Genomic DNA, 25933 nt, shown 5'->3' with positions numbered 1-25933 from the left:
GTATTGATCCATGACTTCTGGCGCCACGAAACGCGTAGTCTCCCATCTGCCATGATGCCAAGCAAGTTATAGGCGCATGCAGGTATGCGATTTCGTATTCGCGAGAGATGTGGACCCCATTGCTTGCTCAATCACGCCTTTTAGGAATACAAGTCAAATTTGAGGACTGACAAGCATTGTTCACAATGGTTTAGACCTACACGCCCAGAATTACTTTTAAAAATAGTGTAATCGATTGCCCACGCCCCAAAGAGCACATAAATAAGGCATTCAAGCAGGAAACTAGACTGGCCAATCGCTAATGGACCAGCTATACGCACAGGAGAAAATTTAATCAGCTACGGGTTGTGACATTTGGTACGAATATGGCGCTTTTTTGTCGAAAGTGAGTTTACCCGAAAAAAAGGTATTTTTTATTCCTTTAAATGAAACATATTGAAAAATATTAGTCCCTGCTTGGGGTCACACAAAAAACAAGCGCTATTTAAAAAACACAGGACAAGGCGTGGACAGGACAAGCGCTGTATTTTTTTAAATAGAGCTTGTTTTCTGAGTGACTATAAACCAACACGCCCAAACCTTTTCCCTCCTGCTTGGGGTATATATTTCGAGTTTATCTGACAGCATGACTTCTGCGAAGGCTACACAATCATGTATGGTGCTCTACCCATGCACTTGTTTCCTTTTTCTACCCACCATAGCTAGTTGCCAACTACTTTTAGAGCAGAAGGAGCATTTACGCATAAAATGTCTCAATTTTTAACCGCAGTAGGTATCAATGAAAGCGTACACTATTAAAAAAGATCAATGTGCATGCACACTCAATGCTCATGCGCTGTTCTGCGCAAAGATTAGTATGGAAGTGTGTGAGCTGTATTGACACCTGTGCGCGTTTCTTTTTTTATTCCGCCATTTTGCCACAGGTCTTGATAAAAACTAAGAATCTATAGAGAATTGTGATAGACACGACACAGAAAGAAACAAAGGAAAAAAGAAGCGACATAATGCAGGAGGCTTCCCGTACTACACAAAACGGATGAGGCCAATTTTGGTGCCTTGCTGCTAAGCACCACTATATGCTGAGTCCACAGAGTTAAACATTTATTCACAATATCTATAGGTGGCGTAGAACCCGTATGCCTTGTTTGACCCTGCCATACGATTCGCCCAAAGCGCAGGGCCAGTAGATGTCCCGCTGAATATCGAAAAAGGCCCATCCGTCCGTTACATTTTTGTACTTCTTCACCTGGGAAAGAAAAATGCACTTTGTCAGCGTTGGAAGAAGTACCTGCATGCAATTGGGGCTGGCACTCTGCGTTTGGAAATGAGTGCAGCCAAATAAATGTATCTAAAAAAAATTCGAAAATAAACGGGATGAACACAAAGGACTGCTTACCGCACACTGCACTGTGGGGTTAGTGTTTTTCGGTTCGTTCCTGTTGTTTACGCCTATTCTACAATTCAACTGCCACAGACTAGGTGCTCGTACTCCTAATTGAGAACGGTTGCTAGTAAAGTTTTGATTGCGTTCACCCTGATTTGGCACTTCTAATGTATTCCAGTTTGCCATGGTCAAATGAAAATAGCCTGGGCACTCAGCTAGCACGTCACACAACTGGTTTCCTTCCTCCAATGGGTATCGGTGACCCATTGATGGATTAAATGATTTACTGATTGATTGATTGATTGATTGATTGATTGATTGATTGATTGATTGATTGATTGATTGATTAATAAGTTTGTATTTGATTGATTGATTGACCGATCGATTCATTGATTGATTGATCGATTGTTTTTTATTTATTTATTTATTTATTTATTTATTTATTTATTTATTTATTTATTTATTTATTTATTTATTTATTTATTTATTTATTTATATATTTATTTATTTATTTATTTATTTATTTATTTTTTTTTTTTTATTTATTTATAAACTCAAACCTAATTGAATATTACGTCGTCAAAGAGCTTCCGTTTGATTAGGCCGCACTTTCAAAATTATTTTTCGGCCAATGGGTATACGCCCGCGTTTCGTCTTCTCTTCCAGGAGGTATGACCAGAATTATATACAGTTAACTTTATATCACTTTATTACTGTATTTATAAATTATTATATTACATACGTATATCACTTTATTATTACTTGAGGCACAAGAAACACGCAACCACGTTTTTATGTACTTCTATCCTCAGATCAGATCTTAAAGTTCTACACATGACGTCCGATCCCTGCCCACAATCTCTGGGGTATGTGAAATGTGTTGAGCAAGTTGAGCAGGAACAAATAAATATTTTCAACGTGAAAAGTCTTCAGCATTACTCACCTAATTTAAATTTCTGTGTGTGCGCCCGCCAATCCACCCTCGCGTGTGTGCTTGGACACTCCCGTGCCCCTCATTAGGAGTAGGACGACGGTACAAGTTTGCGAGTTACGGAGACCGCCCCCCATCTCTGCCCGCTCAGATTCCGAACAAAAGTCAAGCCCTCTGGCTAGAATTTTGCCCTAGTACTGCTTCCTTTCCTTCTATCCAGAAAAGAAGTCAAATTATATTCAATCTCATCTCATTGGATACTTACCGCGATGAAGGAAAACCCGACCTGTTTCAATATACTGCCACGCAATACAACGACCTCCATCCTTGATTGTTTTAAGTGCAATGCACTTCTTAAGCGACCCTGAACCTGCGTCCACCGGCGATGTCCGCGCACGTGGAGATGGGCGCGCGCAGCCTGGCCGCTGACATAGCACATACCCACGTGGGGGATTGGCCAGGAATCTCCTCGTCTTCCTTGGCAACGGGGGGAGATGGGCGCGCGCTGCCTGGCCGCTGACATGGCACATACCCACGTGGGGGATTGGCCAAGAATCGGGCGTGAGAAGGGCTAATGCACCCGCTTAAAGGAGTACTGACACGAAATTTCAAAGCTGAGATCCGCTCTAGCAATCAAGTACAACGACAACACAAATAGGTGTCTGTGAATGAATGCATCTTTCTTTCTTTGTAGTTGTGTGTGTGTGTGTCATCTCTCTTTCGCGAACATTACCGAACCGCGCAAATTCAACTCGTGCATTCGCACTTTCACATTCTTCCCCTCGGGGAAATGCGGGGAATTTTTTCTACCACACTCGCTCTCCCTCCCCAACACGGATCTGTTCTTACTGCCAGACGACTCTGAACTATGGTGTGCGAAACCTCTGGTGGAAGTTAAAGGTTGCATCATGACATTACGTCCATTCTTGCACAGCCAGGATGTTGAGCACTCTTCCTGTACATTTAATAGTTTAAGCACTAAAGACCGCTCATTCAGACGCAGTTGCACTCTGAAGGAAACAGCGTAGCAGACGACACTCATACAGCAGATAGCCCTATGCGCGTGCGCGTACTCTCATCTATTTCGCCAGTGAACACCGTGATAAGGCGCTGACATGCCGGTCGGTCGTCGCTTCCGCTATATTATCAAAAATTTGGGAGGCTGTGCAATGTATATACAGTAAGACCTCTCTAATTCCACCCTGTAAGTTTAAATATTCCAACAATTCCGTGTTCGTACTCCCTCCCTTCAAACACGCATTCCCATTTGTACGTTATTTAGGAGCAAATTTCCGCGCGCACAGCTTAATCTTTAACAACGTCCTCTCCCTGTGGCAATGCCCTATGTGGAAACCAATCCGCTGTAAGCATTCGTACATTCAGGACACGCTTTTTTTACTCCCAAGTGATCCGACCGAATTAACTACCTTTTACTGAATGAGCCTATTACACGGAGCCCTTCCGCAAAAATAAAAATTGGAGTGTATTTCCAAAGCGTCAACTTAGTTTCGTCTACGGCTTAGAATAGCAGCGCTCGGAGTCAGACATAAAGCCAAGCACTGAGAGGAACAGGAGCTGCAACGAGTGATTGCAAGTGGCAGTGTAGGGCCTAACAGAGCGAGCTTGCACAGTGTATAAGCGCGCAACTTCCTTTGCGAAAACATTGCAAAGCGAGAAGACGTCACCTGTTTGCACGGGGTCTCCTGAAGCATAAACTATTTCGTAGCGCTAATTACTAAGGCAACTCCTGTTAGATTACATTTAGCTGCTTTGAAAAGAATAATGGTCTTGAAATCACGCCGAGTTTGGAGGGGAATGGGTTTACTCAACTCACCTTGTCCGACAAAGAACGCTGACCGTCAAACGCGAAAGTGTACTCGCTCCTTCCATCGGTGTACGTGACGAACTCGGACATTTCTTCCACAGGGTACCGGAATTCGCTAGTTTTGGGCGTCGCCTTGCACATGACGTCAATGTCGGCCACGAAGGAGCGCTCGCACGGCTTCCCGGCATACCCGGCGTACGCCAACACGGCCATCGTGGACGAGAGGAGGAGTCGGAACCGACGCTTGCTCAGGCCTTGCAGTGCTTTGTTAGCGGTTTCCTGCGTGCGCCCAATCAACCTCGGTTAGGGCGCAGCACATGCGCGGAGAGCGGCTCTTTTTCCAGACGCGTTTTCCCGGGTCTGCAACTGATCCCGTAGCTTTCATGTGTGTTCCTGGCCGCTGCTGGACCGGTTTCCGCGGGGCGCAAAAGCGTGTCGAAACGAGTCGCTCACCGCCTCCTCCGCCGTACTCTCCCACCCCCGCACCCACACCTATCCCCCGAGGCTGCCCACATGTGGCGAACACTGCAAACGCACACGTTCACTCATCGTACTCAAATAATGCATACGCATCCGCATCAATTCCACACACCCCACTGCCCCAAGTGCGGTCAGCTGGATACTCTGTCTCACTCTCTTTGCGAATGTCCTGCTGATCCATACTCCCCACTCGCCTTCTCATCCTACTGGGAGCAGGCCCTGGGCAGCTCTGAGCAGTCCAGCCAAGTTCTGGTCACCTCCCGAGCTCTGGCGGTCGCGGCGGACCTCTCGTCCTCCGCCACGCCCCCTCGTTAACCCGGTTTTTTAAATACAGTTTTGTGCTCTCTCTCTCTCTCTCTCTCTCTCTCTCTCTCTCTCTCTCTCTCTCTCTCTCTCTCTCTCTCTCTCTCTCTCTCTCTCTCTCTCTCTCTCTCTCTCGCACATCAGCCTTACCGCCTGAACAATAAATGCCTTGACATGTGAAGGATATAGCAAGAACCCGGGGAAGGTTTTTTTTGTTTTTTTTTTTGCGCTGAATTTTATTGCTGGCCGCTGCAGCGGCAAACGTACCCCACTGCAAAAATTACTTCCCGCTAGAAAAAGAATATGAACTCAGAGTATAATATACGTGTGGTCATTACAAACACTAAGTCCACGCACACATTATATGGCACAAAACAAACCCAAGAATATTTGAGGCATAACAAGACTATTTATCTGGGAACGCCGGCGTTTTTTAAATAAGTGATACACGTTTGATTGGCTTTTATATTAAAAGCGAACTGGTCTAAAAAGGGCACCAGCGAACAAAAATTGAGGAGCCGTCATACTTTGTGAAGGTAGCTGACTGGAGAAGCTGGAGTCCGGACACAACGCAGCATCCCCATTATAAGGACAAAAGAGAGGTTAAATTCAAATTACAGAAGCGCAACTTTACAGTACGACCACCACACTAACGAGGCGAAAGAAACTAGGCGGACAAGCGCTTGGAACGCCAACAAAAACAGGGCTGCGGGAACGCCAACATGGGCGACGGCGGTCACACAGTGAAAAGCCTTTTGGGGCAAACATTTTAGATGCCTTTGTTATCTACCTGAAATATGACCCTTTCGATGTCTAATTCACTTTAACTGCATATCCTAGTGATGATACGTTTAGCTCGCGGTTTAAAATATGTTTAAGATCCTAACAAGTGTGCCCTATACTACCTATCTATACAGAATCCGTATCCAAGTGAAGATACGTATAGTCTTGACGTACGAAGCAATGTAAGAAGGCGTGCGATTTTGATGGCGATCGTGTGGTAATATAACGCCCACGGGTAGGTTCCTGTCCACCCCTTTCTTCGTGCTTCAAATGCACGTGACTTGTTCGCAGACGTGCAGAGCCGTAGCCAAATACGATAACCACGGCGCTAACCACGTCCCCCCAATTCACTTTCTCTCCTTTTTCTTTCCCTCAAACCACCACTACAACAGACGTGAAGAGTAAATAGATGTGCGCATCGCTTAAAGCACTGTTAAAATACCACATTGGAAAAAAAGGCTCCCTTCTGCGGTTCGCTTATTCCGCACAATTTGCGGCGATCTTGTGGGGAAATCTGAAAAACTCGGATGAACTCCACCCAGTCGCCTTTTGAAGGGACCATGAAGGCAAAATGCAGCCTTGTTCACTTTGAAAGAACTATCTTTCGTTCACTCACTCAGGACCGATCTAGACATAAAAAAATGCTTGTGTTAACCCAAACAAATGCAAGAAACATCGTCAAACGCTTCAATTTCGCGCTACAGTGACGTTCTATAAAACCCCCACTAAAATAATAGGTAACAGTGTGCTAACTGCTCCCTAGCATTCAAATGATACGCTGAAGCGCAACTAGAAGCCGCACTACTATCGCCCAGCCATAATTCTTTGCCGTAGCTTAAGCCAGCGTCGGCCAATCGCGCAAACAGGATTGTGTGGTGTGATGGAGGCGTCACCGGAGAGTGGCTGGGTAGTCGCCTCTGCATCCTCTGTTTCTCTTGATATCTCCACTACTCTTGGGGAGTTCGCCACAAAAAGAGTATCAACGTTATCGCGACACAGCTTCTTTTCCATAAATTAAAATTGCATGTTCCCCTTTCCCCCCTTCTCCCCCTTCCGGCCCCTGGGCCCTCCTTGTGTTAATAAAAGACCTTGACTCACTCACTCTCTTCATAGGGAGGGGAGGAGGGGGGGGGAGAGAGACACTGCCGCGAGATAGTCGCGTAAGCGTCGCTGTTCGTGTGGCCAGGCAACGAATCCCGCACCGCTGCTGCTGCTGAGTCCACTTTTAGGCGGTTTCAGCAGCTGCAGCAGTTTATTCGTTTGCCGTTATTCTACTCGCCAATGCGACATCTATTGTTTGACCGTAGACTCTTCGACGCACGTCAAAGCTAATGAAAATGAACTCATACTAGACATATCATACCCACTTGCTTTGACAACTGAGACAAACGATATACTCTCCGGTAGTAAATGTCCTTACACAACTGAATATTTTTAAGCGGAACTTATATTGGTAACAGTGGCGTATACAGAAATATATTTTGGGGGTGTTATACGTCTTGGGACAAAAAAAATCTGCAACGAAATATAGCCTACGCACAAAACCACATTTCATTTCCTTTTTATAGCTACTTTTCTTATTTCGTTTTGAACTATACGCCGACGCAGCGCAGACGAAAAATGGCCGAAATGAGGAAGGGACCGCACGGGCAGTGCACCACTCAGAAAATTTCCGGGGGTGTTCTGACACCGAAACACCCTCCCTCGCTGCGCCCCTGATCACTAGGATTCCACGATTTTTTTATGTCTTAGAAACTCCCGAAGTTCCACGAGTCTTTGGATGTTGAGGCAATGGAAAACAAACATCGCGGTGTGCGTGCAAGCAGTCACCACCAAAGTGACACGCCGTTCAAAACATGATTTGGACCTCAACTATATACACTTCATCACTTGAATAAGCATAGCAAGTAGAATAGTAATTATTGCGCATCATAATTCTCGCAGAAATTTGTGGGAATGTCCAGAACGCGCAGGGTTTTAATTTGCTATTATTGGAGAAACGTTATCTAGTATGGTACAAAGGTGTGGGGAAGTTATGGTGTGCTGGTCAGGTTCCGCGATCACTTTTCAAAGTGTCAATTTTTCTTGCATTCTTTTTCACGGAGAGGTAGCAAGGCAATGGTTTGTCGACAAGTATTCGGACAACCGAAGAATATCGAGGGGCCGGCGCTCCGCTTATTATCCGACATCTGTTCACTTTTTCAATGCATAGCATTCTAAGCCGACTACTCACCGAGCCAAAGAGTGCGAAAAATACGTATTTGGTAGAAGTGACATACTCAGATTTTATTATAACGTAAAGGCACATAATTATACGCACGAAATATCGAAAACAAAAAAATAGCGAAAAATTTAATGACATGAACTAAGAAATTTAAAATGTCGCATCTTATACACCCCCAAAAAATGAAATTAAAATTAAAAAACGCTGTAAAAACAAAGGAAACGCAAATAAAAACTGGCAACAGCCCAACCCTGTACCGCTCTCCATTTGTATACAAATGTATCATTAGCGGAAGTAACGCCTTTAACAGGAGCATTACCATAGACATGGTCGAAAGTTTGCATACAATCCAATAAAACTCTCCGAAAACGAATACAGAAATAAGGAAGCCTTGAGGAGAATCACATTAACGTGAAATAAAAATCGTGAGCATAGACAAACAGTGCTAGCCCTTAAGCTGAACAAAAATTCACAATTGGCGAGGTTACGGCAGCAACGGCTCTAATAGCATAATGGCGAATAGGCAACTCTAATAGCACATAGGCAACGGCTCTAATAGCGTACCAATCCCCAACGGGTAAAATTAACAAAAGAAATTTTACCGACGTAAATTAACTCAACGTATTCGGCTACTAGTAGCGAAATCTCGCTATGAAAAGCTGACCATGCGGGCCGCGCATTCGTAGAAAATTCTAGGAATATCAGGAGGATTTTTTTCATAGGTTGCTTGATTCAACTGAGTGGTTTCTTGATCCCGATTGAATCCTACCTTCAAGAATAATGAATCTGCAGAAATTCAGAGATTCAATAATCTGCAGAAATTCAGAGAATTGGCTAGTAATGCGCAGCTAGCGTTTTTATCCCGCTTGTCTTGAGTGTAAGCTCTTTGCAACCAAAGGTTCTGGTTTTTTTAATCCTGTCGGAACATTTTTTCTCCATTTACGCTACTATAACGATTACATGTGGTACTTCAACGAAATATCCACTATTGTGACAATGCAGGCCGTTACACAGTCCGCCATTTTCTGTATTTCTTTAATCTCCCCCATTTTTTTTTAGTATTTCAAAGTTTCATTCGACCAATTATCTCCATTTCGGTATTATAAAAATTATACGTACAACTTCCGCGAAATCTCCATTATTCTGGAAATGCATGACGTTACACGGTTCGCCATTTCCCGTAATTCTTCATATTTTTCTCTTTTTTTTAATTTTCAAAATTTTATCCCACCAATTATCTACATTTACGCGACTGAAACAATTACAGCTGGAACCTCTGCAAAATCTGCAATATTGTATAATGTTTGGGTGTTACACGGTTTGCCATTCCCTGTATTTATTTTTTTGCGTCAAATATGTATTATTGTGGAAATTCCGGGCTTTACAATTTGTCTCTTATTTTATAGTTTTTAAAATTTCCTTCGACCAACCACCTCTACTAACGCCATTAAAACGATTAAAGGGGGAACTTTCGCGAAATCTGCATTTTTATCGGAGTGCTGTGGAATACAGGGTTCACTATTTCACGCAATCTTTTATGATTCACTTATTTGTTGTTGTTTTTTTTCAAAATTCTGTTCCACAAGTTATCCCCATTTACGCTATTGTAACGATTACAGGTGGAACTTCCGCTAAATCTGCATTATTGTGGAAATGCCGGCGGTTACAGGGTCCTTGCTATGGGGGAACTCGGCAAAAAAAAGGCGACGTTATAAAAATGGAATCCTAGTATGGATGGTGAAACGTTTATTGAGCTTAAAGGGAAGTGGTAGAGCGTGTGGTTAGCGTCCTAAGTCCAGGAACCCTCTTGTCCGGGCTGCCTCCATGGCACGCCGCCCCAGGGCGACCTGGCGTTCCGGTGCGGAGCTGGTCAGCTCGGACTTTCACTGCTCAGGGGAAGCTGAGGGGTGGAGAAGTGGGTGTTGGGCAGGAGAAGGCGAGGCGGTGGGTGTTGAGAGGGATGTGACAGTGTGGGCAGTCAGATGGAAAGAGAGAAGGAAAATTTGGAATAGGGTGATGTGGTTGTAGTAGGTTTCGGTATGTAGTCGGAGGATGTACGCATTTTGGCCGGTGCGCAAGTATTGCAGAATATTTTTACACATCATAGATTCTATGGTCGTTTCCTCGTTCAATGGCGAATGCACTGGGACTGACCCAATAAACGAAGCTCTTGAAATATTTGTAGGCTTCGGCTATGTGGTACAATGTAAACAAGCAAGAAACAAGAAAAACAGGAAAGATTACAGAAAAGGTTAAGTAAATGCGGCGCCGGTGGACAACTAGCTAATTTTATTCAAAGAATGAAATATCTAGCTTTCCGAATCAGAACTGTGCGTGTGTGAAGAAGAAAAGTCTCCTAATTCCTTACCTGATCAGAATCTTTCAAGCGCTTCGCCATAGGGAGTCAATATTTTTCAAAGAAGCCCAGGTACACCCGGCGTCAAAATAAGCCGGGGCATGCGAGCGCGTGGCAAATTGCATTGCCGCGACATCTGACGTTGCACTTCTGGTGTCGAGACACCGATGTGCGCGTGCGCGTCCAACCACGCTCCTTAACCTGTCTTTTACTTCGTTTCAAACGGTAACGCTGATCACATTCAGAGCTTGGTGCCAGGGGTCACTTTCTTAGCTCAACATGTCTTGCTCGTACACACTTCAGCGGCCGAGGGTGAGAGTGAAGATGCGTTGCCCGCCCTGCCCTGCTATGACAGATGACTAATCTTGGCCGTCTCGCGGTGACAAAATTTTGTCCCACATATGCCCTCCCACTTCGGTATTTCTAACAGCAACGCTGTTCTTGCGCTGGGCTTGACTACAGCCTGTCCTTGTATCGTTTTACGCTCCCTCCAGAGTTCCCAGCAAAGTGTCTGTGTTTACAGGTAAAGCCGACTTTATGAAGATCGGCGGAAGCTTGGTCTTTATAAGCTGGCCTTCCGGCACTGCCTGTTGCGCAGAGAAGCATGGAAATCTACGGAGGGAGTATGAATAAAGAAAACGGCTTTAACTCATGTTTTTTTAAATGTATCCAAAAACAAGTTCTATAAAACTATGCTGATAGGACGATTATACCGCTATACCGAGTTTCGTTTACTTGTCGTAATTACGTAGTGAAGTTGTAAACGTTGGAGAATTAGTTTGTTGTCATTATAGCGCAACCTACAGAGAGATGCCATGTATTGGAGAAAATGGTCGTAACTGCGGCTCCGCGCTGTTTCAGTAGATATCAATCACAATCGGCGGAACGAGTTTTAATATTTTACGTAAAACATGCAATTGGTTGTTAACTAAGAATGAGCACACAAACAGAATACGAACTGAAGCGAGAAATAATCTATTTTATGAAGTTGTGATGAGACTTCACCTTGCCCAGGTTCTGAAACAATTAAAAAAGGGGAAACGGGAGGAGAGTTCGGCGTGGTCCTAGGTTTGACAAAAAATTTACAAAAAATTCAGTGACCTTCCACTCTGTGAAGAAGGATGAACATCAAAGCTGCGGTACCGAGCCTCAACGTGAGCTTTGACTGGGTCCAAGGGGTGCACGAAGCAAAACACGTTTGTTTGTAATTTGCGATTCAGCATAGTTCCTGGTTAATTGACTGAATGAACTTTTCATTAACTTGAGTTTTCTTCCAGTGGAAAAACATGGGGTTCTCCGTTTCCCTGCCGTACAATCATATATGTACTGACAGCGGACGAGAATTACACAATATTTACAATTTTTACAACCATGCAATTTTGAAAAATATAAAACCCGGCTTTGTGTTTGTTTTGTCTTAGCGGCTAATTGTCATATAATTTGTTTCGGTATGGTTTCAATGAAACAAGCGTTAGAGCCACTTTATGTCATGGTATTCCCTCCGAAGATTGACTTGATTAACTGTTCAACAGTCGATGTGGGAAAGCCATCTTACAAAGATCAAGCTTACAACGATCCCCTTAATGTCTGCTTCACCTCCTAACCCAAATAAATTGCCGGGAAGACATTTTAAGGAACAGCCCTTTGGCGCCCTTCTCTGGGCTCAGCCGCGTCGTCGTCGTCGTGACCGAGCGAACGATGGGAAGACCGACGAGTGAAGGAAAGCAAAGAAGGAGAATGTCGTGAAATTGGGAGGGGAGTAGGTTCGCCGTGGTGACGCGAGCCAGCGCTCTCCGAAAGTGTGCGGTGGGGGAAGAGAAGGGGCAGTATGCTGTGCCCGCACAAGGCGCTCGACGCATGGAGAAAACGTGAGGGGGGCGTTCACGCGACAATGATGTACGTTCGCTTAATGCTATGTTCAGACCAAATACGTAAGAGCCGTGTCGTGCGCTATGGACGTAAAAAAAACGGCGTTTACACAGTTCGGTTGGCTGAGACGTCAAATGACGTCATTACTTAAAGACATTACGACAATTGCGACACCACTCTGAACCCGGCCTAAGACGCTGTTCTTGTCTACCTTCTTGTCTACATCGCTCTATTACCAGAGATGATCTGCTGGATCCTAGCCATAGACAGCTTTCCTGTAAAAAAGAATGCAGTATTTAAAACTAAGATAGCAGTCCCTTTTCCATGTATCCTTTGTCAGAGCAGCGCAGAGCGAGCAACGCATATTCACCCTCGCCCTCGGCCGCTGAAGCGGGTGCGAGCAAGAGGGGTTGCCCAAAGAAAGTGGCCCCTGGCGCCAAGCGCTGAATGTGACAAGCGTTGCCGTTTGAAGCGAACGAAAAGACAGGCTAGCGAGCATGGTTGGACGCGCACGCGCACATCGGTGTCTCGACACCAGGTGTGCAACGTCAGATGTCGCGGCGATGCATTTTGCCACGCGCTCGCGTGCCCCGGCTTATTTTGACGCTGGGTGTACATCCAAAGTGTGATAAGTGTTCATCGGCTCATCCGCGATTCATTGGTCAGAGTCCTTTCAGGCAAGTTCGGAATGATACTAACGCATTTATGAACCTTGCTCGGGTTTGAAATTTTGCGAACATATCGCTAAAAGCTGGATTCCGTAGTCAAAGACCTTCAAAATACAAACTGGTATTACGAACAACATTGATTGAATGCTGCCCTGCTACTGTGCATTTGTTTAGCTGGTTCCTCTGCGCCCTCTACTATTACTTATAATGATATTGTATGGGTTTGGCCATACGCAGGGACATCACAGATCTGGGCATGTTGTCAAAACACTGTTAGAGTATCCCTCGGCATATTCGTATAAGAGCGCGAAAGCATTTTTTGCTAGCTCCGTTGATGATGATTTTCCTTATTTCGACTATACCCTACAACTTCTACAACAGGTAGAGGTTGTCGAACAGGCCCTGCAGGTTGCTGCTGCAAAATCACATTTTTATGTCATGGAGAAACGTCGAAGCCGTGAAGACCCAATGGTGTGGTATCTGGAGAAATCCGCTGTTCGCGCTCGCGAACCACTGGTTTGCTGAATGCCGTTTCTCGCATTTTGCCCCACTACGTGCATTACCAACTTCTATATTTCGAAGCTAAATTGTATTTGGCTCTCCTTTCGGTTGTCAGGCAGCTGCTGCTGCTGCTGGAAGATTTGCCAGGGGCGCCACTCTGGTTTATCACACCCCAGATAACAGCGGCCTTCCCATCCGTGTGGTTGGGGAAGAGACTCGTGAGTGGTCGCCGTGAGAAGATACAACGGATAACGCTGGCAACACCGTAGCGCCCCAGATGTGCTGCCTGGAGAAGCGACTGGCGGCACAGCGCAACGTGAAGCCTTAGTTCGTGCGGATAGCTATCACTTTGTCTGCGCTTGGAGATGGGTGCGTCTTCGGCAGGGAGAATGAGACGCTGAACGTTTGAACTTGCGTCTAGTATTTCTCAACGCACTCGCCATTACTCACCGCTATGAAAAATCAGCAACTACGCCAAGCCCAGCCCCATTTCTTGTCACGTGAACTTGTCACGTGAACTTGCCAAACGAACGTGCCCCACGAAGTTTGTTTCAACCTAGGTATGCCAAAATAAATGCTTCGTGTTACGTTGAATTCGACCAACGCGTGAAATCAGGAATTCATATTTCCCAAACATTTCGCACCAACGTACGTCCCAGTCGCAGGGCGCACTTCCAGCCCACGATGTTCCGGGAAGGGCTAGCTGTTTTCCTCGTTCTTTGATAAGCGATCAACAACCGATATAGTGCCGATATCTTGCTCTTCAATAAAGTACAGTTTAATGCAATATTCTGCGGAACATGCCAGTGGAAACATACCTAGTTAAAAACGAACAAATGAAGACAGCATATTTGAAGCTTCAGGTTCCCAGTGCATTCCTCGCGTACATTTGCCTCTCAGCGACTTTCTCTAATGCTCCCTTCGATAACTGTTCACAAATATTTAACTGACTCTTGCAGCCAAAAAAGAGGTTCTCATTGGCATACAATAGGCTTATCATGTTTTCCCTTCCTCTTTCCTACCCTAATGTATCGGAAGTCAGTTCTCAATGTATTGCCGCAAGATACGCCTCAGTTTGATTTCAGGCAACAGAACATTCGGATTGGCACGAAGAGGTATCACGCTTGCAATAAACGAGAATGCGGGAGAAGTGCATGCCATTGGCTACGTTTTTCCTGTGTTTTTTTTTTTTTTTTTTTTTTTTTTGCTACAGACCCAGCAGTGCACTCTGCTTTGCAGATAGCCCCCACTAATACGGCGTTATTATTAACAACAAGAGAGTGCACAAGGGGAAAATCTAAATGCATCGCGTCATGGAAATATTCAGCCTTGTTGTTCACAGACCAACAACTACACACTGAGCTGGGCCAGCAGGGCCAGCTCTACTAATCGCATCAAGCTATCCCAAAGCCTCAACCGAAAGCTCTTGGTGTTTCTGAAGCCGTTCTACAGAGAGCGGCAACAGAAAAAAAATAGCAGTGGCTTAGCTCGGCTATACCACGGTATACTTAGCGTGAATTAAGGTTCATCTGGTTATTCTTAGCTGGTACCACAGGCGCACGCCGGTATTGCTGCGACGCACGAGCCATCCGTTCCACACCCGGCCACCCCTCGCATGATCATCAAGTGGACCGGGCCTCCACGTGCCGCGCTTGCGCAGCACGGCTCTCCAGGAGCCACGCGAAACTGCTCAACCTCGGCCAGTGTAGCTCACGCTACAAAAACCGTTTATCAAGTCCATGCCCTCCAGGTAAAACCTCCGCGTGTAATGGTGTTTTTACTGGATAATGAATAGAGTCCGTGATTTTGGATGTTGTGTCAACCGGGTAGCCAGTTCAGGCGCTATTTCTTACATTCCCCAACAAACAATTATGATTGCTTCAGAAGCAATGGCATTAAGCTACGTGCTCGCTAGTCACAGCAAATAGCGGGTTCACTGCTATTGTGCTAAGCCAGACCCATGACAACAGGCGGCATTGCTGACCTCAAAACTAGAAGGAAGTTGTTTGGTGGAAATCGAATACTGCACCGGAATCTTCCCTGTTAGCTCTGAAATCAAACTCGTACTTACAAGACTTGGCACGCCATTTTCTTCTTCCGCTTTGCTTGTCAAGTACACTTTGCAAGGTGTGCGGCCGACCGTCCGTACTATATGTGTTTGTATGATGACATAGTCGACTTCCCTGAACAAACACCAAGGAGAAGACTGACCATTATCGCGCTAATTACATGCCATAAATAAGATTGCAAAGTTTCAGTGCATCATCAGTATCTGGAAATGCATACTATCTCACTGGCGAGTATATTCTCCCGAATGAAAACACTTCGCGACAAAGTAATCTTTGTAGGAAAAGCCACAAATCTCACTGATACGAATGATTTATGCATGGTCCTCCTTCTACATCCCTCGCGTCAAAAACCGCAGCTGAAGAGGGGGCCCACGGAAGCACCAGCGAGAAGATTGCAGCTCACGGGAACCGCTGGTGTCTGGTGCCATAAACGATTGCTCCTCACAGCCAGCGCCAAGCGAGGAACGAATCGATGTGTTAAATTCCACGGCCGTTAGCCCTTCATCGCAAAGCGGGTGCGAGGAGGAAGGGGGGGGGGGTATGAAAAGGGCCCATCTGTCCGCGAGGGGGACTCGAGTAAATGCGTCGCATAGGGGGTGGGTGTATTGCGTTAACGTTTAGTGTTTGGGGAGTTGGTGGTAGTGAATGCGTTGTATCAGCAGCTTCTTGACGTAGTTTGAATGAGTCAAGGATATAAGGCGCGTTCGTAGCCTTCCATTCTGTGTCGGCTTTGTGGCGCAGTGGGTAGAGCACCATGTACCTTGAGTTCCGCCCGCAGGGTCGTGGGATCGAAACCAGGCGCCGGTAAGTATTATTTTTTTATATAGTGTAGGGGGAGGGGTGCGGGCCTGTTGTTGAGAGCGAGGAGGGTAGCGTGATGCGGGAGAGGAGGAGTGGGGGAGAGGGCGCACCTGGAACGGCTGTTGCGGACGCCGGGGCACGCCAACGCCGACAACGCCGGGTGACATCGTGAGTTAAAGAAATGCTCTGCATTTAAAAGCGCGCGGCTGAGTGGTTGCTCACAGCGGCCTGTAAAATGGCGTCGATACTGAATTATGCCTGAGCACGGCCGGACTGGACTGGCGCGCGCACGAACGCGCGCTCGCCTCCAGTCCGGCTGTGGCCTGAGCAACCGGCTTCTTGGTCACGTTATCGCCTGTATATTACCATAGCAGCCACGTTTAGTGTCAAGTCCGGTGATGGTCGTACAATTAATTGGACTGTTTTACGCACGTTTTCATTATAACAATTCGGAGCTCTCCACTTAGTGAAAATGGAAGTCATTGAAGCTGTAGCTATGGTGGGTTTTCGAATGCACGGTGCATCTCCGCCTATACTTCTCCTTCAAAGCGAACACTGACTCATCCGAGCGACCGACACGCGCCATGTGTCGGATCACTTCACAGCAAATCCAGTGGAAAGACGGTGGTCTTCTACCGCCCCGGCGAGGTTAATGCCCCTTTTCGCCCCAAGTGCCCTTAAAAAATGTTTACGAGAAAACTTATCAACGTCATTTTTCTGCAGGGACTCAAGGGCTAAAAAGCGCAGGTTGTTCTGTGCCGAAGTACACTGGCTGCATTGTCATCTTCATTGGTCCCTTTCGAAACAACTATATTTAAACGCAGTCTAAATATATGAAAAGTGCACCCTCGACTACGGTTACTTACGCCAAGTCGCTCGCCGCGTTCACAAATGCGTTGGCGTCCAACGACGTATAAATGTAAATGCCAAGAAACGTCATCGCGTGCTGTCGGCCATCCAAAGCCGATCGGAACACCTGCGAATGTAAATTATTCCTCAGACAAACGCTTTATTACGGATCGCTGCAAATATTTTTTTCATGGATAAGCACCCAGTGTGTAAGTTAAGTCTGCGGCTGTACGACTAAATCGTCAATAAAACGGGGCGAGTGTTCCTCAGTGCCTGTCCGTGCGGCTGCAAAAGAATGCTGTTCAGTTTTCTCAAAAACTTCGCAGTTGGCGAAACACTCGTCCTGGTCCAGGATTAGTACCCCGGGGACCATGGCCTGCCCAGATCAGTCGCTCTACCAACTGAGCTAACCAGGAGTCTGTTTGTCCGTTTGTCAATCCCGTTTCACAATCCACCTGCGATTCGTGAGGCCACACTTTGTAGAGCGGGAAAGTGTGTGGCTCGTAAATATGTTTTCGTGCGTTTGGCGCTGTCTTTGATAATAAGCGCCAGCTACCACGTTGAGTGCTAGCATATTCATCTTTCATGACACTCTAATCCCGCGATACAAACGAAGTTGCATTTTCCCTTTAGTGGCCCTTTATTCTGTCTTAAAGGAAAGATAGCCAGCCAATGATTACCTTAAATGCGCTCTCCACGGAACTCCGTAATGACGCAAAGTCTACATGGAGACCCAGTGTGCCCAAGGCCAGCATCCTATCACGCTGCACGAGGTCTTTCACCAGGTCTTCCATACTTGCGAGACGTCTTAAAGTTCCGTCGGAATCGTGCGGGTACATTGAGGAGAAGCTCACGCCACCAAGCGTCTTCGACGATGTTTTCACCGCCTGCATTCATTCCAAATTGTTTGTTGCAAGCAGAATAAACTGGGGGGAAAAACCGTCTGAAAGCGCCGACAATATCAATCGCTGTGTCCTCCTACTGAACTTTCGCCTGTTATCAGATGCTGCTTTACAGTTACAATTGGTTTTGGGCTCCCATCAAAACAATGTTTTCTGGCTCCTCCTTGTCAAACCTCAACGATCCTGCATCGCGATTCCTTGAATGGAACAGTAAAATAAATTGTACGCGTATCTTCTCGCGTCGCTGTTGTTGTTGTTGAACACGTTTATTTCACATTTTGAAGCCAATTTAAGGCTGCTGTGAAAGAAAAAAAAATGAGAGAAAAAAAAGAGGTAAACGTTTCGTCGTTTGATCACTGGCTTCGGTCGTGACGGGCTGTGGTTCTGGCAGTGTGTCCGAGCCGGGAACCGGTGGCAGGAGCTTCTGCATCATCCATAAACTGGTTTAGCGACCGCCAAAGTTTGTTGGCGACCGCTGCAGTTGTACACGGGGGTGGTGCAGCCCAGCTCTGAAGGGAGTTCGGCCTTATGTCACTCGGGAGTGAGGCCAGGGCCCGAGCTCTGGGAGCCGAGTACAGCGGGCAGAACCACAGGAGGTGTTCCAGGTCAGCCCGGGTTCCACATGGGCTGCACATTCCAGTGTTGGGTTGGTCGAGGGAACGGCTGGTTTCCTTGCTTCGGAAGCGCTGCAAAAGGTAGGGGGTAAGGAGGGTGCCAGTCTGTACCCGCCGGAGCATAACTTGCTGCCAGCGGGTAGCAGCCTTGCGAGGAAGTGGAGGGATATTAAGTGGATTGCAGGCGCTGCGTAGAAAGCTGCGTCGGTGCTGCTTGGCAAAAGAAACCGTTATGGCGGGATCTAGCCACTGATTGTGTGTCTCCACGTAGTCGGCTAACCGGCTGGAAAATCGCTCGGGTGGTTTCGACTGCGCGGATAGAAGTAAAGCGCGCGCTAGTCGGTGGGCCCGGTCGTTTCCTGGAATTCCGGAGTGTCCTGGGATCCAGTGTACGTGAAAGTCGTGTCCCAGAGCACGGAGGGAGCTAACGTGGAGACGAAGTTTCTTGACAACGACGGTAGTAGTGCGAGTGTTTTGGCAGGCACGATAGGCTTCCTGCGAGTCCGTGTAGACTCGGTAGTGATGGGCGCAATCTTCCCCCGTTTGGTGTTGTGCCAAACTGACGTGCTCGGCAAAATCTACAATGGCGCACAGTTCTGCAAGGGAGCTGCTGACGGCTTCACGGGTGAGGTGGAGTTTGTTTCCTCGCGTTGTTGCATCATGGCTTGTCCATGCCGTGGTGAACATTGGCTGCTGCTCGTGCTCACCGATTGCTGCATCTACATAGATGACATGGGTCTTGCGAGTAAGGTCGTTGCCATCGATGAGTTGCCTTGCTTGGGTGACGTGTCTTCTTGCGAAAGCTTGTCTCCTTGCCGTTTGTTCTTGTCCCATGTTCTGGGGTAGCGGCTTGGAGTCTACGATGTCGACGTGCTCCCAGGGGGGAGATATTTCTGGGAGCGGTGGTAATGTCGAGATTTCAAAACCAACTTTTTTCAGAGTGAATCTGCCTGCTTCGGTGGACTTTAATCGCGCAATATGCGTGAGCTCATGAGTAGACATTAGGTCCGCTATATCGCTCAACGCGCTGCAGCTTTTGAGAGCCGGAAGGGGCGTATATTTCGGAAGCCCAGTTATCACCCTCCTGGCTTCATTATTTAGGCGCTCAAGAAGGCTTAGCTGCGTGCGCGTGATCGGATGGAACGGTGCTCCGTATATGATACGGGAGTGTACAAATGCACGTACAAAATGTCGCAGTTCGTTCTCTTTGACTCCTCTCGTGCGGCTGGCGATCCTGCGTAGGACTTGGATGACTTGTTTAGTGACACGAACTGTCCGGCCAAACCAGGTAGATGCTATGCACTGCTCGTCGATAAACATCCCGAGTATACGTATGGAGCGTTTTCTAAGGATAGGCCTTTCCCCAATTGTGAGGTAGACGCTAGCCTTCTCCTCATCCTTGGATGGGGTTTTCCTGCCACCGTGGATGACCACAAACTCTGTCTTCTCGGGTGCCAGCGTTAGCCCTATCTGCTGTGTGTAGCTTTCGACAGTATCCAGGGCCGCTTGTAGTGCCTGCTCTTGTGCACCTAAAGAACCTTGTTTGGTCCAGAGCGTCACATCGTCTGCGTAAATTGCATGTTCGACGTTTTCGATGTTGGCCAGTCTTCCAGGAAGCGCCGCAAGTGCTACGTTGAATAACGTAGGAGCGATGACAGAGCCTTGAGGGACTCCTACCCGGTTGTGATGAAAGCGACTGAGGGAACTTCCAACTTTGACCTGGAAAGTTCGATCCCGAAGGAAGGCGGCAATGAAATTGTGCATGTATCCCTTGATGCCAAGATCTCTTACGGCTTGCATGATCGAGGTGTGAGGAAGGCCATCAAAGGCCTTCCTAATGTCAACACCTACGACCATACGGGGACATGTAGACAACGGGTCAAGAACGTCCTCCTTGAGGCGTAACATGATATCTTGCGTCGTCAGACCGGAGCGGAACCCGTATTGTGTGGGAGCAAGAAGGCTACGCTCCTCCAGCCACCATACAAGGCGAGCGTTAACCATGCTCTCCAAAAGCTTAAACAAGCATGACGTAAGGGATACCGGTCGCAAGTTCCCCAGGCAGTTAGGTTCTTTGCCTGGCTTCGGTATTGGTTTTACAATTGAGTGCCGCCAGTCGTCGGGAATGGAGCCTTCTTGCCAGACGCGATTAAATTCCGCAAGGAGAGTCACCTTGCATTCTTCTGGGAGGTTCTTGATGTGCGATCCAGTGATACCGTCTGCGCCTGGCGCGCCATGCGTGTTAATTCTGCGTAGGGCATCTTCGAGCTCTGCCATTGTGAAAGGTTGGTTAAGTTCGTCCTCCCCAGCTGGAGTGTCGTCCTTCTCGTAGGTTAGGGAGTTGGGACTCGATGCTTGTGGAAATAAGACCTCAGCCGCTTTCTCTGCGAACGCTTCAGAGCCAATGCCCTCTTTGAGAGCCACGCGGGCTGCCCCATCTGCAGTCCTACGTTGCCCCAGAAGGGACCTAAGTATGCCCCAAGCTCGACGAGAGCTTATTGAACCGTTGATTTTTTCGCACATTCGAGCCCACTGTATAGACGCCAGTTCAGCGGTATACTGCTCGATTTCTCTTTGAACTGCTTTCAGTTTTGCTTTTAGTGTTTTAGGACGCCCCCTGGCTCGGAAGGTCGACTGTATTCGTAGTCTTCTGTTCCATAAATGAAGAAGGTGTCGATCGGGATCTGGATCGTCAAAAGAGACGCGAAGTGTTTTGGTGTATTGGCGTTTGGCATTGGCCATGGCTTCTTTAAGCGCATCTATGCTCTGTATGGAGTCACATTCCCTCAGGAGTGCTCTATATTTGTCCTAATGAGTGACCTTGCATTCCCTTTTAAGCCTATTAGACCCTCGCGTGGACGTGGTATCTTTCTTAACAGTTATTGCTATGGGGAGATGATCACTACCCAGCGGATCCTCAAGAAGGCTCCATCGAAAGTGACTTGGTCGCGAGGCCCACGTCAGGTCCGGAGTAGTGTCAGCTTGGCGTCGGTCCTGTCCAAGTCTAGTATGAGCTTGTGGTAAATTCAGAAGCGTGAGTCCGTAGTGGTCGAGATCGCCTAGAATGCGCCTTCCACGTGGGCTACACTTGGTGTAGTTCCAGGCTATGTGCTGGGCATTAAAATCGCCGCAAACAAGCACTTCGTCACTACGGTAGACCTTCTGGAAGTGTGGTATGAAGCTGAGGTCTGCCGGACAGCGCTTAGACTTGTTTCTGGTATTTTCTGGATTGAGGTATACCGAGAAAACGACCACTGTTCTTTTTGACGCGAGTTGAAGTCTACATCCAGTGACGCTGGCGCTGCTTGAGCACCAAGGATCAGTATCCAGCCTAGTGTGTGTCAGGGTTCTATCTACATACATGGCCGTACGTGTTGGTGTGCCCGGATCTTCTGGAAAACCATAGCCTTCGTAGCCTGGAAGACGTGGAATGGGTCCGTTTACCTCTTGTAAACACAGCACAGCAGGTTTGCGCCCGTTGTGTGACAGTCCCCATCGTAATGCAAATGCCGTCCAAACACGGTGGTAGTCTTGTCCCGCTCCTGCTACGGAAAGGCCTCTTTTCACACACGCGCCCACCCCTTACGCTCCTTCTCTCCGTTCTCGCTCCTTCCACAATAAACACAGTGGATGTTCGCGCCAGCCCATTCAATTTTCCTGCATTCCAGCGCTCATGCGCCGCCTATTCGACCGTTTCGTTACTGTTGAACTTGGAATGCCGCGACGAGGGTTGCCTAAGCTCGTGCGCACGCTCTATTTGTATTTTTGGGTCAAAATATTGTTTTCAGCGCGAATCTTTTATTTTTTCTTCCAAGTATCAAGCTCACATGTATTTCAAATTAAAAGAACACAGCCTGGTACTAGTGATGTATAGTGCTTCGCCTCGATGATGCCTACTATTTTTTTTTTTTTTGTTTAACAATGTTGACAAGTGCGACGCATATTTCCAGGGTTGGCGGATTGTAAATATTTTTCTTGTATAAACCTCTCTTTTCAGAGTTCTCGTATTTTTTGACCAGGTAGCTGAATAGAGAGACAGACAGACATACAGACCAATATTTTCTTGTTCAAGTAGGCCAAGAAAAGCTATTGTCTTAATATTGCCGCGAACCATGCATTGTATTTGTTCATTTATGTTTTTGCTTTTTCCGCCCGGCTGCGCCCGGCTATGTTATCTGTGCCCCGAGTGGATCGCATGCTCCCTTCTTTGTTTCTTATTCCCCACGGAATATCTCATTTGATGAAGGTTTCGCCCTAAATACACTAGCCTAGAATAGTTTTCTTTTATCTACAGTGTTCTCGATGTACTTCGATGGTTCGAGAAACACCCGGGCCGAAAGATAAATACCCGCAAAACAGAAGCCGCGGTATTCTATTCGCCTACACTATAGCCTTCGCACGTCACATTGTTGAATGCTGCTTCGCCGCCTGTGTATTTTTTGAGTGTTAGGGGAGCAGAAGTTCGTTTTAATAACTTGTTTTTTTCTTTCAAGCCAACTACGTCATCTTTGGCTTCATGCCAATATCTCTAGGAAACAGCAATTCTAAATAGTAGGTATACGAGCATAACCAAATTAGAGCCCTTGCGGCATGGACAAAGTTGAGAAAAAACAAACAAACACGGCACACAAAAGGAAACAACCGAAAAGAAAATTTCTAAGGTTCGATTTTAAGAAATCTATTTTTTCTTGGCGCTGTTTTCTGCCGAATCTTTCGAGGTCCTTTCGATATAAAGATGAATATCCGCAGCGCTAGCTCTTCTGGACGAAAAGGAATACATTTTCAAATATTCGCGCAAAATCAGTTTTATATAGCAATATTGCTTATATTTTGCCCGGGTGTTTGCTCTACTACTCATAGCTGCTGAATCTAGACGGTTGGCGAGCATGCCTGATGAGGCTTTCCACTGAAACCAATAAAACTTAATTTGAAGGGATAAGGAAGTATGTTGCAAATATGGCACATTATCTTACAATATAAAATATATAAGCCATAGGTTATGCTGTCAGTAGGTCTCTTTTGTGTACACACCTTTTTAACCAGAAAGGGGGCCGAGAAAGAGTTTCTTCTCCCGCAACCACTTTTCCGTGAATTTTCTACTGCCGGCCATGGTACCACAATTATAGCACGCAGAGATTGGTTCAGCCAGATTTTTAAGCAACAACGTCCACGGGAACCAACAGATATCGCCATTCACAACAACGTAGGCAAATTGAGTAATTTATCGAGCATGCCCATGAGATAAGTAGCTATGAGATGAGCAACAAAGTACGCTTGCGCGATGAAGATATGTTAGGCCTATCGTTTCAGCTCTAACGTCGTCCCCTCGGCTTGACGTCCAATAAAACTGATGTTGCTTTGCATGTGGTACAACACTTTGTTTCAGCCGCCTAGTGTTAAGATAAGATAGCGTAGTCGCACGATTCTAATGCGCACATTTTTCGCTGAAAGCCGCCTTCACATAAGTGTGCCCGTTACAATCGGGACCAAAACAGCTAACTGAGGCATCGTCATTGGCACTAACTCCTCCCATAATTCGATTTAATTCAATCCAGAACATTCTGCCAATTTTGGAGCACCCATTGCTCCATGGGCTTACTTATACCTACGCCCTAGCTGTTGCACATGTTGGTGCTGCTGTAGTTACCACCTAGTGTCAGTTGTTATGGCTCTCTAGAAGTAACGCCATGAAGCGTCCTTTTAGTGCAAGGAAATTTTATTGGCCTGCAGTAAGAGGAAACCAGGGCACCATGCACACTGGACGCATGGGAGACGGGAATGCGGCATTGTCATTAACAAAGCAGAGCCATATTTTCCCAAAAGGCTTCACTGGCCCTGAGCACGGATATTTTCCAGAACTTGAAGCTAACGTGGTCGATTGGGCGATCTGGTGCATTATTCCTAGAACTTTACAACTATCTGCAGGAATCTGCTAGAAAGTTGCGAATGAACAACCGGCCCGTCGCATCAGAATTATGTAGGGGAAGATGCTTCAAATTACGTACGCCTTCAACGTTCCTAATCCAGTTTTAATGCCAGCAGAAGCTGGGCGCCCAAAATTATAAAGCAAGGAATTTTAGCTGCTGCGGTGGCGTGGGTGAAAGAAAATGTCCTCTGCCAGGTACGTATTGCGGTGCCATGCCTTCCACTTACGCACTAGAATCAGAATCAAATTATTCTTTCGTATTTTCCTTAGTAAACTTACCCGCACCTTACAATCAGGGTCGCGTTAGAATCGTGGAAATGCTGATATGCTTCACAAATGCGATTAACCAAGGCTGTCGGTCAGAATGAGAGACAATAAACAGACGCAAAATAAATTATAATGCTAGTGTCTAGGCGACAAGGAGTTTGAGTATGTGATGCTGCGCCGATTTTGACATGCACTGCACGCCGCACCCAGCGACGCACCCTTCACCAGTGATCCGGGGCGCTATGGCGGCACTCACCATACTGACACATCCACTCGGTGATTAAAGACTAATGATTTCGCGCTTACTCATTTCAAATGGTTGATTATAAATCATCGTATTCTTCTTCTATTTTCCTTTAGCTTTACAAAATGGATTGGTTAACGTTGTGACGACAGGCGATGAGAAACCCCACAAGCTGCAATCCTGTGCTATTTGGGACAGAAAAAAACCTTTTGCCATGCGTGATTTAATGACAGCCAGAGTCATTGGAGTCGCTGTATTTCCTCCCCATTGCGTCTCAAAATCTCAGAAGCAGTTCCTGGCACCTCACTCACCCCCTGCGCCTCACCCAGTGTATGCCTCTCGCATATCCACCCCGATTGTTGCAGGAGGACCATGTCCATCTTCACAACATACCCCAACACAAGCAAGGTGTTAGGCACTCCTAAGGGGGTGTCTCGAGGAATCATTCGTTAATTTCTAATTAGAAGTGCTTACGGTTCCGCTGCGACCCGAGCCACATCATGCCAGTAAAACCTTCAAATGGGACCTGGAGCCAAAACGAGAAAGCGCTCCAATCATGACATATAGTTCTTGAGCTCACCTCCTTGAAGGTCTTCCATGAAATTTCCCCTCCAACAGGCTTCAAAGCGCCGCGAATCGCAGCCAATTCGGTGTACAGGGCGTAGTCGCACATGCCATCGGTGATTGGCTGTTCCGCGAACAGCGTTTCGCCGACCGTGCACAATACGGCTTTTGGCGTTGTCGTCGTAGCTGCGTGGGGACAGATACATCCGTGTGTTATCAGCTCCTAATCAGGTTATCTATGTGCTGTAAATTGCCAGTAAAGATTAAAGGCTTCGTGTTTTTGCTTTTATTACACGCGTGCTAAAATAGTCTCACACAGCCACAGTACCTGTATGCCAACATGCCGTCTCTTTACCTACATCATCATCATCAT

General features: G+C 46.7%; 1 protein-coding gene across 1 annotated transcript; it reads right to left on the bottom strand.

Moving 5' to 3' along the window:
• Nucleotides 1-1114: 1114 nt before the first annotated feature.
• Nucleotides 1115-25669, bottom strand: LOC144180008 (uncharacterized). Its single transcript, XM_077708418.1, has 4 exons — nt 25577-25669; nt 25308-25376; nt 4150-4419; nt 1115-1246 (listed from the first exon to the last, which is right to left on the bottom strand). Exons 1-4 carry the CDS (start codon nt 25667-25669, stop codon nt 1115-1117), a joined length of 564 nt encoding a protein of 187 aa, XP_077564544.1.
• Between the last annotated feature and the right edge of the window lie 264 nt (nt 25670-25933).

The sequence above is a fragment of the Haemaphysalis longicornis genome, unplaced genomic scaffold (genome assembly GCF_048455015.1).
Source record: "Haemaphysalis longicornis isolate Haplotype H1 unplaced genomic scaffold, Haemaphysalis longicornis Haplotype H1 scaffold_4, whole genome shotgun sequence".
Lineage (NCBI taxonomy): Eukaryota > Metazoa > Arthropoda > Arachnida > Ixodida > Ixodidae > Haemaphysalis > Haemaphysalis longicornis.
This window is presented reverse-complemented; position numbering and strand designations above follow the sequence as displayed.